The sequence below is a fragment of the Telopea speciosissima genome, chromosome 4 (genome assembly GCF_018873765.1).
Source record: "Telopea speciosissima isolate NSW1024214 ecotype Mountain lineage chromosome 4, Tspe_v1, whole genome shotgun sequence".
Classification (NCBI taxonomy): domain Eukaryota; kingdom Viridiplantae; phylum Streptophyta; class Magnoliopsida; order Proteales; family Proteaceae; genus Telopea; species Telopea speciosissima.
Genome location: NC_057919.1, coordinates 14,055,038 through 14,067,454, shown reverse-complemented (window position 1 = coordinate 14,067,454; position 12,417 = coordinate 14,055,038). Strand labels below are relative to the sequence as shown.

Genomic DNA, 12,417 nt, shown 5'->3' with positions numbered 1-12,417 from the left:
TGACATTCTCTTCTGCCTCTCAAGGTAATGTATGTCTATAATCGCTCTGTGTTTCTGTCACTCTGTATGTATGGATCAGAAAAAAAATGGATAAAATCATTCGTTCGTTTTGACTGTTTAATTACTTCCTCACTCTGAACTGCCAATTGCTTAGGAAATCTGTGGATTTTTTTATTTTTTTTTTCGTTTTCCCTATTTCAAAGTTTAATTATCATTGTATTCGTCGTCGTAGTCTATAAGTCATGTCCAGATATTTATCTATGAGCTAGTTCTGGTTTTACGTTCATGCGGATCTTGTCCCATTTTGTTTTCCTAATTTGTTTGTTTGGTTAGTTTTTGTTGGCGTAATTTACTTTCTGAAGCTCATTGTTGGTTCTTAAATCATTGGTTTTCTGTGTTCTGGAAAATATTTTTGCTTGATCATCGATTGTCTCCTGTTTGACTCTATTTGATTACTTGTTCTGGTCTAATTGGCTATCACTTTGTTTCCCGCTGGGAGGTTCTTGACGAACTTTCCTATAACTCTTTAGTAGTAATATCAGTTTTAGGAGTCTAATCGTAATTGCTGCAATGAGACTACTGAAGGGTGTTCTGCGGTATCATGGATTGCAAATTGTTTAATGATACGGTTAGATGGATACAGTGATGGTTGTTGTCATAAGCATCTAAATTTTCTCCTGTACTGGTTTTTAGTCTGTGTATATGGTTTTGCTGCTCTTGTGCTAAGTTGATTCAAGAACGTCCTTGTTCATTGGTGGCCAATGCAAAATATAGTGCACTGAGATCTTTGATTTCCAGTCAGAAAGGGGCAGCCTGTTTTGATGTGAGGAAACTGATATATCCTCTTGTAGGTGTTTGTCCTTTTTATGAATTCTTGATTTCGTTCTTTTTTTTTTGGCGGAGTTGGGGGAGGAGTAGCTTGCATCTCCTATTGACTCCATCATTTATCAAGTTGACCATTCCCCTATTACATGTGCCGAGGAGATTTTAAACTACAAATGCATATGGCTATGGCTAGCTACCGAAGTTTGACCAGCTAATACTCTTTAGCACCCCAAGACCTCAAAACAAAAATCTTACCAGCTTAATGCCTCAACACCCTAATGGCTCTCCAATCATCTAAGAGTTAGGGATTAGAAACCAACACATGATCTAGAATCGTAGGTCAAGTAGTACTTAAATAAAAAGATGTTCTGCAACCTGAGTAAGGATAATACAATGGCACCCAAAGCTTGGTAGAGTAGGCTAGATATTGTAAGGAGTACTCCAGCCAAGTGGGAGGCTAATCCAAGGGTCAGATTCCGAATAAACAGCAGGGAATGAAATTAGTAACTTACTGAAATAGTACTCAGATTTAGTAACTTCATGGAAAACAACAACTAGATCAATAACAACAACCAACAACAACCATAACCTTATCCCAACTAAATGGGGTCGGCTACATGGATCCTATAGAGGCTATGACAGTAATAGAATAAGAGAAGTAAAAAGAAGTAAGAGGAGTATAAGGAAGTAAAAAAGAAAATAAGTAAAGGGAGAAGTCCAAGCAAGAGTCAAAGCAGTATCCCAGGAACATTCCCCTACAAGGGGTCGGCTACACGGGTCTTTGTCCTCCAAACAACTCTATCTGCGGTCATACTAGGATCGAGCCCTACCACATGCATATCCTTTCTTACCACTTCTCCAATAGTCAATTTAGGCCTGCCCCTACCTCTTTTAGCTCCATCAAACTGAATCTGGTCACTCTTCCTTACTGGTGCATCCATAGATATCCATTGTATATGACCATACCACCTCAAGCGGCTCTCACAGAGCTTCTCCTGGATTTGTGCAACTCCCAGTTCGGTTCTAATACAATCATTCCTTATTCTATCTCTTTTGGTCTTGCCACACATCCTTCTCAACACCCTCATCTCCGCTACACTCATCTTATCTATATTAATCTTCTTAACTGCCCAACATTTCGCCCCATAAGTCATGGTCAGTCTTATAACTTACCTGTAGAATTTCCCCTTAAGCTTAACAGGCATGCATTTGTCACATAACACTCCCGAAGCACCTCTCCACTTCAGCCATCCTACTTTAATTCTGTAGGAAACATCATCCTCTATATTACCCTCTTTGTTAGTGGTTGATCGCTGGTATCTAAAGCAGTCGCTTTGTGGTAACTCTTGCTCCTCAAGTTTCACCACTTCATCACCTCTCCTGGTTTGATTGAAGTTACACATCATATATTCTGTCTTTGTTCTGCTTAACTTAAAACCTCGTGATTCCAAGCTTGATCTCCATAACTCCAACTTTGCATTAATCCCTTCCACTGTCTCATCTATCAAAACAATATCATCAGCGAAAAGCATACACCAAGGGACCTCATCTTGGATGTGTCTAGTGAAATCATCCATGATGAGTGCAAACAAATAAGGGCTTAGAGATGATCCTTGGTGTAACTCAATTGTAATAGGGAATTTACTGCTTTGGCCCTCTGCAGTTCTGACACTTGTCACCACGCCCTCATACATATCCTTACTTATATCCACATAGTTACTGGAGCTCCTTCTCTTCCCTAGAACATGCCAAATGAGCTCTCTGGAGACTCTATCATAGGCCTTTTCTAGGCCTCTGCAGATTAATATAGCAAGTAAATTCAAAATAGAAACAAAGTACTGTAGTAGTAGTAAGGCTGAACAGAAGCAAGTATACCAGAATTTAGAAGCTAAGAGAAAATAGAAAGTAGTGGGGAAGTAGTGCTGTAACAGCATATAGGAGAAGACGACACCATGTCAGAACACCCATCAGTTACTATTGAATTGGCCAATCATTGTTGCCACTAAGGTTTACCATACTTTGCCTAACATTTATCAATAGTGTGATTGGGCTTACCACAATGACAACACTGGTGTAAACTGTAAAGGTGGATTACTTCTGTCCCTTTGACCATTAGCACCATGTCCTCTCCCTCCTCTTGAACCTTGACCATGACTAGGAACATTTGAGCCATGTCCACAACCACTACTGCCAGTAACATATGCAGAGCTATCCTTGGTTAAAGAATAAAATTCAGATTTGGCAAATGGCCAGGGAAGGAGAGACAACACGTTGAATGCGACAGAAGGCTTCATTCATTGAAGGCACCTTTTCTCTTGTAAGCAACTGACTTTTCACAGGCTGAAACTTAGGATCTAAACCAGAGAGAAAATTGGCAACTTGGAAGTATGCACGCTTCGATTTCAATATTTCAAGATCAATAGAGATAGGTTGATAAACATTTAATTCTTTCCTTGTAGCCTAAGGGCACTATATTATTCACCTACTGATTTGCCATTTTTCTTGAAAGAAAAAATATTCTCATACAAGTCATATACTCATGACAAATTCTTGTCTTACTAGTAGCTCTCCCTCAAGTCATCTCAGACATGTTTAGCAGTAGTGTGGAACATGACAGTAGTAGCCACTGATGGTTCCATGCTGTTCCACAACCATGCGAGCAATGTATGATTCTCATACATTTAGTCTTTATACTTCGTATCAGTTGAAAAAGGTGGGGAAGAAGTCAAATAATCCAGTTTGTCTTCAGCATTATATATACTTCGACAGCATGTGCCCATAGTATATAATTTGAGGCACCATTCAACTTAATAGAGGTGATTTTGAACATTGACGGAGTCCACAGAAGGTTTGGAATCACCCATTGTAATTTATCAGATATAACTTCAGCACACATAGAAGAAACCAACTAATTGCAATTAAATAGAATTCCAGTCTCCAGACTAACACCACCAAGTAATATCAATCACAGATAATATTAGGGAGGCCACCAGACACCATCTACAGCCTTTACACAAAGGGAAGTCAACTGCAGGGAGAAAGATTTCTCTCTGTACAGAGAACAGGAACCCCTGAAATCGTAAGGGATTAGAGGGCTTTGATTGCCCTGAATTTTTATGATGAATACTCTCATGGATACAGAGAAAATAATCCCAAAGTTGCATAGAAATCTGGTGACAGAAAGATGACTTGTTGAAAAAACCCTTTTCAAAATTCGGGTTTGTCAAGAAATTGCAAAAATCTGATCTGATGACCAAGAAAAGAAAATCTAATGTCAATATGATAGTCACAGGCTAATATATGATCTCCATGAGAAGAGAACAGAACAGCAGCAGCTATATCAATCATCAACCACATAAGAAACAACACCCACGCAGAGATTAAAAAAAAAAAACCTCTTGTGCAGAAACCCTAATTCGAATTGGGCAAAAAACCAGAAGAATGGCAGTAAAATTCCAGCAAGCAGTGCATGTATTCAGCAGCAGTCAATCAGAACACGAAACCCTAGTTCTTCATGTTCCTTCAAGTAGGGGGTTTAATAGCAACAATGCAGCAGGGGTTGCTGTAAACAAAAAGAAGAGAAGTCCTAAAGGAACTCCCAAAACAGAGAAGTAAGGTTTACAAGTACTGATCATACCTGCTCTGATACTATGGCGCAATATCAAAACAGGTTAGAACAGTACCTGCGTATAGCGGGATGAAGAAGAAAGGAGAAGAGAATAAGAGAAAGAGATATAGAGAAGAAAGGACAAGAGAATAAGAGAAAGAGATATAGAGAAGAAAGGACAAGAGAAGAAAGAAGAGAGAACTAGGCAGTGTATTATATCATTAGTGACTCATACGAGTCATTGTTGATTGCAACTGAAACAATGAAAAGACCCCTCCATGACTACTTAATTTAACAACTTAAACAACACAACACATGATAAACATCACCATGAATAGTTAACTGTCACCACAGTTACTAAACAGCACCATCACTACAACTATAACAATTTCTAGCTGATGCTTGGGCATGCAGCTCTTTAGCATCATCATGAGTTTTAGTGACTGAGGTAGTTCCTTTGATTAGGTAGACTAAAGTTTCTAGAGTTGGGTTACTTGCTACTTAAGATGATTTCATATTCGACACAAATTACATTCACTGCAGCCTGCAGGTGGACTTTTACAGGATAACAAACATAAACCGTGTGAAATGTGTTTGTTTAGTCAGGAATAAACTACATAGATAGGATTATGTACTTATATAACATACTACATTATTTTATTCAGATCATCAACTTGGATTAATAGGTGCTTTAAGACCTGTATTTGTTCATCTATTGTGTTTTAGTTTCTTTCTAAGTAATTTCTTGTCTTCTGATAATGAATATTTAATGGTAGTATGGAACCATTGTTACAGGACAGACAACACAGCAGATTGAGAAAGTAGTCACCATGTTTCGGAGAAGGCCTTCTCATAACTCTGAGGAGAATGATTCTGTGCAGCAGGGTGTGAAGGTAATCAGAAGTTCAGATATAAAAGATAAAAGCACGGACTGTATATTATTTGGATTCCTAATTGTAGGGACTGAGTTAAGAAGAATACATTATCCTTCTATGAATAAAACCCTAAGAGGGTCACTGCTTACATCCTCATTGTTCTGGGGATTCTTCTATGATCCTCATACACTATCAATGAATATAAGACTGTCCATCAATTGGCCTTCAAGCCTTAAGAAACAGCCTATCTATCATCAACATGATAATGAAACATGTTCTACATATACCTCACTTCAGTGGTATTTTTCTAATGGTGACTGAGACAGTTTGGGACCAGTCGAACCTTTCAAAACCTTGTTTTATTCCTTATATAAAAGAAAATTTTGCATCTGAATTTTTTTGCAGATAGAATATCAACACTGTATAATGCTACCTTATCCTTATTGTCAACAGATCAACGAACTAAGGACCGCTATTGGACCACTATCAGGGCGTAGTTTACAGTACTGTATTGATGCATGTCTAAGGAGATATTTGGAGGCTCGGAATTGGAATATTGACAAGTCAAAGAAAATGTTGGAAGAAACTCTGAAGTGGAGATCATCCTATAAGCCTGAGGAAATCCGCTGGGTAAAGATCAGTCCTTGCCCCTATGTTTTTTGAAAAGAACTCTTGGTTCTTGGATGCACCTAGGAACTGCTTCCTGTGCAGGCCAAATATATGCCACGTGACTGGTTGGATGGGGCCAATTTTTGTAGGTAGGTAGACCCAAGGTCCCATACTCACTGGTCAAATTTCAGCCCTACTGGAGTTTGCCAAGTGGCAGAATAGAGCTTTGCAAAATTCAGGACTTTGGGAAATTGCACAATAGTGGTCTGAGTACCGTAGAGGTGCATGGAAATACATTGGGATGCATGCCACTGCATGGGTTTATTTTTTATTGAATATTAAGTATGAAATTTGGCACGTGGCTAATCTAGACCGGATCCTCTCTGTCCAACGGTCAGAACTGCTGCATCATCTGTAAACATTGCACAATTAAGGCGGCGTGGTCCTAAAGGGCCACTTGAAAGCCTTTTTTTGTGGTCCTTGACTTTTTCTTTCCTTGTCTACTTTCTTAATTGTTTAATTGTTCTTGGTAGTCTATAGCATGACTCATTAATGTTTGTTCTCACAGAAGTTGGACCATGTCAAACCACTGAACCCAAACAGTTCAAGGCCCAGCCCTTTTTAAGAACATTATTTCATTTAAACAACATCTTATAGTACAACAGATTAGTGATTGAGTTCATTCATTAGCTTGTATGGAGTATGATATCTCCATGGTTTCGTGTGGTGGGGAGACTTTACAAGTACTGCATAAATACATTTAGAGATGGAGTTGGAGCCCTGGTCATGCCACATGGCAGGTCAGATGGGCTGTAATTTTGTGGGCAGGTCAACCCCAGGGTCCATTGCTCACATGTCAAGTATCAGAGCACAACCAGCGCTGGCCAAGTGGAAAAACAAGTGTTGAAAAATTTCAGGACTATGTAGAGGTGCATGCCAAAACATGGAAGGCTGGCAAATATAGGGATCCATGGACATACATGGGAGGGTATTTGATTCTGAAATTTGACACATGGCTAATCTAGACCATTCCCGGGAAATCAAATGGTCAGGACTGCCACATCACCCTTCTAGGTGGCAGAATTAGGTGGGACGCCTAGATGACCTCTCCAGACGAGCCCGCCTAGTGCCTTAGGATTTTGGTTCCGCTTCTTTGTTTGATTATAATATCTTTTCCTTGGGGGCAGGGGGGAGGGAATTAGTTCTAAGATGCTGTTTTCTATTTGAATACATCTCTTTTTCTATTTTTTTTTAACAAAATTTTTGTTCCTTGTCTTTGGAACTCATTATTTACATTGCATTAGGGCATTGTGGAACTCTGTTTTGCTAAGGTCTCTACGATGTTGTGCAATGCACATCACATATTGTGGAATGGAGGAAATCATTATGTGCATTGGTTATAGTGTTTGGACACATGTATAGCGGTCAACAAGTGGTCACTTGTGGAGATGGGTCCACTTTGTGGTTATTCCCCCATACCTCCATGGTGGAAAATGCATAATTGGTCAATTAATGAGGGAAGCTAGAGCGGAGCCAGTTGCTTAGCCAGTCCCACCTCCTTAGTCAGCAGCGTATGCGGGTAGTAGTAGCAGCACATCCAGTAGCATCCCAACACTTGGTTCCGTAACCACCGGCACAAGTAGCCGGATATATATGGAAGATCCAAAGCTAGAACGAGCATCCACGGTGATGGGGCCATTTAAGTGCAAGAACTTCAGGTTTGGCTTTGGCTGATTTGAGTTAGTTTTGGCTAGGATTGGCTGATTAGACTATTCCGGTTAGGTATCAATCAGAAGTCAGAACAGATCTGACTGCTCCATCCTTGTATGTGGTTTGTGGCCTAGATCTAACGAGCGGAGAAAGCATGGTTGTATTTAGACCAGACCCTATAGTTCCACCCAGACGAGATGCAAGAGTGCAGTTCTGTTTAATCTGATGAGAGAATTTGCAGTTCTGTTTAATCACCTGGAAGCTGTAGAGAATAAGCTTGAATGAGACATCGGAATCTTGATTGATTAGAGTTACCAGCAGGGGCCTTATAATGCAATAATTACTTTAGAGAGTTATTCCTGGAAACAATGTTTATAATTGTTGCCTCAATATTCATCATTGAACAAGCTTCAAAATTAAAGTCAAGCTGTGCCTCCAAGAAGAGCAGAGCGAAAAGGGGCTCCTTTGAGGGACACAAAGAGAAGAACCATGAGGGGCCAATCTTGCGATAGATTTGAGAATATCCCCATTGAACTGGCTGGTGAGCAATTGTGACGCCAATTTTGTCTATATATTCTTAGCTTGGAGAGGCCTTTTGCAGATCTTGTCTTGGTGGAAACTGAGCAAATGAGATGCACAATGGAATCCATCTTTGCCATCTAGAGGTCCAAAACTGTCCCTGAGCCCTTATCTAGGTCAATATTGTGTTCAACCCTTTTTCTCCCGAAGGTCCATCCTCTAGAGATCCGTTTTACGGAAGGATGGCCAAATTCACCTCCCCTGTTTGTTTTGTCTTGTAGAGCTCATGAATGGGACTTATTAAAATGGTAGGTCTACTCCTTTCTAGGTGTCTCCAACTCCACGTGCATGTTTCTTGTGGTAGCATTTGATATTCTGCTGATGGGTTCTGTATGAGAATTTGTTTTGACTTATTCATTTAATGAAATATTGCACTTATTCTGCATACTATTTTTTTATCAGCATGAAGTAGCAATTGAGGGTGAGACCGGAAAATTATACAGGGCAAATTTTCATGATCGGTTTGGGAGGACAGTTCTTATATTGCGACCAGGAATGCAGGTTTCTCTCTCTCTTGGTGCAATTGGATTATCTTTGATGAAGTGAGTGCAGTTTGTTCTGTTTTGGAAATTAACCAATTGTCATGACCTTCTTTTCCCTTTTGTACTTTTGGCAGAACACAAAATCACACGATAACCAGATCAGGCATCTAGTGTACCTGCTGGAGAATGCTATCCTTAATCTTCCTGATGATCAAGAACAGATGTCATGGTTAATAGACTTCACCGGCTGGTCATTGGCCAACAGTGTGCCCATAAAAACTGCCCGAGAGACTGCCAATGTTTTACAGAACCACTACCCTGAGAGGCTTGCTCTAGCATTTCTGTACAATCCCCCAAGAATCTTTGAAGCATTTTGGAAGGTTTGAACTCAACTCTTCCCTGAGTGCCTCTTGCTTCCTTGCTGAATGGATATTTTGAAAACCACTTAAAGATATCCATATTTCTTCATTCTTAAACTGAATAATAAGGCCCCATTTGGTTAGAAGTGAAGTAAAATGAAAACAATAACAAAATGGATATTTTCTAATTAATTTGTAATTGTGTGACTAAATAAAAAGCATATTCAATATCATAACTAAATTTTACTTCACTTTCTACCAAAACATCATTGCAAATATTTTTAACCTCTTACCTTTTCTATCTTGTGGACCCACATGTTTTCTTCAACCTTACTTCCAAACAAACACGTCAATTGGTAGTTTCTTCTTCAATTTCTTACATTTTATTTAACTTCTCTTGATCTCGAAATTTATTATTTTACTTCATTTCATATCTAGCAAATGGTGCCTAACTCTATTATCAATTTGCATGTGAAATGAACTCTTTCCATGCATGTGGTCTTCATAAAAATGTACTTGTTTCCATTTGTCACCTAGATCTGGCTAATTAAAACCCTTAAAAAGAAATGGTTTCATTTTATAGAAACCTAAAATGATTTTAAAAAAAAAAAAAAAAAAAGTCTCCTTAAAGTAGCCTACATTGTTGGTATAGAAACTACAATGTAAATCCGATTATCACCTTTTGCATAGAAATGCTATGGAGTTCAAAGTTAAATGATCTCACTCTGGGTGTTGGCCAAATGTAGGTAAGTAGCCTACAGTGTTGGTATAGAAACTACAATTTTTTTATGGGTCTTTAATACAGTAAAATTTTGGAAACAGCCTCTTTGAGAAAGCAGGGGTAAGGTTGCGTACATTATGACCCTCCCCAGATTCCCGCAGTGGCAGGAGCCTCGTGCACTGGGTACGTCCTTTATACTATAAATATTTTTGATAACCAAGATTTAACTGCTAAATGAAGAGAAGTTACACAAATTGGACACAACAACAACAGAGAAACAACCACAAGTAGTAGAAACTAAGCATCCACAGAACGCTGAGAACCATAGAAGGGAGCAAGGGCCCAATACAAACAAACCTCAGAAACCCCACCATTAGCCAACTCATTAGTCAATGAATTTGTAGATGGAGTTGTCCACATGAAAGTACATTGTTGTGAAGACCTAAATAGTGAGCCTTCTGGATTAGATGCAAACATCTCCATGGCCCTCCCGAATTTGCTTGGAGTCAACCAGTCATGAGCTTAAAGTGACCTTCAACAATAACCTGCATCTATCTCTGCTGCATAGAAATCTCCATACAAAAGAACTCCATCATAATCCCTAAAACACCTCCAATACAAGCCGGTCCTGGATTGCCTAGGGAACTACTGTCTGCATTGAGTTTGATCATGTTAGGAGGAGGTGGATTCCAAGCGTGCTGATGTTGTCATGCAAAACTGTTGGCGACTCCAACTCCAAATGTCTCATAAATTTTATTTAGTTCAACAAGTCAGAATCGGGCTCACCCGAGGCTATAGTCTACCGATAATACCACAGAATGTTTCAATAGTGATCTGAATCACTTGGTTGGTGGTTCTCTCCCACAGCAAGTGGTAACTAAAAACACAAACCACCACATAACCTTTCCCCTTTTGGCAAAAGAGATTAATTGCCAAAAGTCCATGAGATCACACACCCCTTGAAGAGGGTTCCAACTTTAGGTAAATAGGGTCACAAAGTGAGCCCAGATGGCTCTAGCTAGTGCACAATGGACAAAAAGATGACTCACGGATTCACCACTTCTCTTAGTTTAGGGTTTTTTAATTTAAGAGCTTTCAGATGGACTCCCAGAGTCATAGACCGTAGGAAAAATCCTTTCTCTGTTAAGAGTTCATATTCCATGGTTTAGCAAGTGTGTGAATTCTTACTAGTCATGCAAATTAGTTTCAGGTAGGGAATACAAGCTACTCACCATTCAGGTAACCATGTTCTCAATATGGAGTGGACATTGGATCATTCGGGCTTTAGCCAGTCAGCGTTCCAAACAATTCTTTTGCCCCTCCCTGCAGTCAGTCTGGAATCTTTTGGATAGGTACTGTATGTAGAACTTTACACCTCCTATTGATTGCCCAAAGTTTATTAAGTCCGGTGTAAAGAAAGGTCTTCAAAATAATTTGAAAGTGACTTGTCATTATGTCATTATCAAAAGTATCATTGTCTTGCACATTTTCGAGTACACATGTGAAATGATAAGAGATTTACCCTCATTGGGAAAAAATTGTTATACTAAAAGGGCAAGAAGTAAGGTGACGGTTTATTTGACACCTTAAAGAGTGTCAATAAGAAAATCTCCCTCTAAGTATAATATAACCTTAGGGGAAAAGATTTCTATGCTGCGTTTGTACAGCTTCCTCTATACCCTTCTCACATAATAAACAGTGGGGCCCAAATTGACACTCTCTATCCTATTCCCTCAACAATAACCCTGTAAATTTGTATCATGAGTTGTCTTGGAAATTGCCTCTGCTATGTGTTCATATGTTGCTCTCTCTCTCTCTCTCTCTCTCCATAATTAACAACTAAAGTCAATAATGAATGTATCCTGTATTCTAGCAACTTAATTGATTTACTCATTGTCTTTGCACTGCATGCAAGTCTTTCTGTTCAGATTATGTTTATAATATATTGGACTCTCAACTGCGTTGCACCTACATAGAATATCCAATTTGTAGTTTAAATGCTGTGGGATTTCTTCTGTCCATGCAGGTTGTAAAGTACTTCTTGGATCCAAAAACATTTCAGAAGGTGAAATTCGTCTATCCCAAGAACAATGAAAGCGTGGAACTCATGAAATCATATTTCGATGTGGATAACCTTCCAGCAGAATTTGGTGGGGAAGTTAAATTGCAATACGACCATGAAGAATTCTCAAGATTGATGGCCCAAGATGATGTAAAAACTGCTGCTCTCTGGGGAATAGACAATAAACTTAACCACATCAACAATGGGTGTCTAGGGGCAGAGTTGGCTCCAGAATCAGTGCAGCTATAACATTATGTATAAAGCAGACTTGGAAGGACCACCAAGAATGGATGAGTTAATTGGGATTACACTCATTGGAACTGATCTTTACTAATTGTTGGGGACGACTTTATCCACCATTTTATTTGTTACCCCCATGAAAACAGTAGTAGCTACTTGAACTTGACAAAGTTAACTTCTTAATGCTTATATGCCAGTTGTGCTGCAGCATGTGCCAATAATAAGAGAAACAGAGATAACATTTCCAAATCCACATGTATCTCATTTTCTGCGCATCAGAACACCATTTACCAGAATGATGCGCCAGCGATTATTACTATGCAGCGCTAAACTCCTCTTTTCTTTCCT

The 12,417-nt window shown here is 39.2% G+C and overlaps 1 protein-coding gene across 2 annotated transcripts; it reads left to right on the top strand.

Moving 5' to 3' along the window:
* Window positions 1-12,087, top strand: LOC122658643 (phosphatidylinositol transfer protein 3-like). 2 transcript variants are annotated; one of them, XM_043853685.1, is made up of 6 exons: window positions 1-24; window positions 5,228-5,325; window positions 5,761-5,937; window positions 8,608-8,706; window positions 8,822-9,067; window positions 11,794-12,087. In XM_043853685.1, exons 2-6 carry the CDS (start codon window positions 5,263-5,265, stop codon window positions 12,076-12,078), a joined length of 870 nt encoding a protein of 289 aa, XP_043709620.1. In that variant the 5' UTR covers window positions 1-24; window positions 5,228-5,262; the 3' UTR covers window positions 12,079-12,087. The 2 variants fall into 2 exon arrangements, with proteins under 2 accessions (XP_043709620.1, XP_043709619.1); XM_043853684.1 differs by having other exon boundaries at window positions 9-25; window positions 5,223-5,325.
* The last annotated feature ends 330 nt before the right edge of the window (window positions 12,088-12,417 follow it).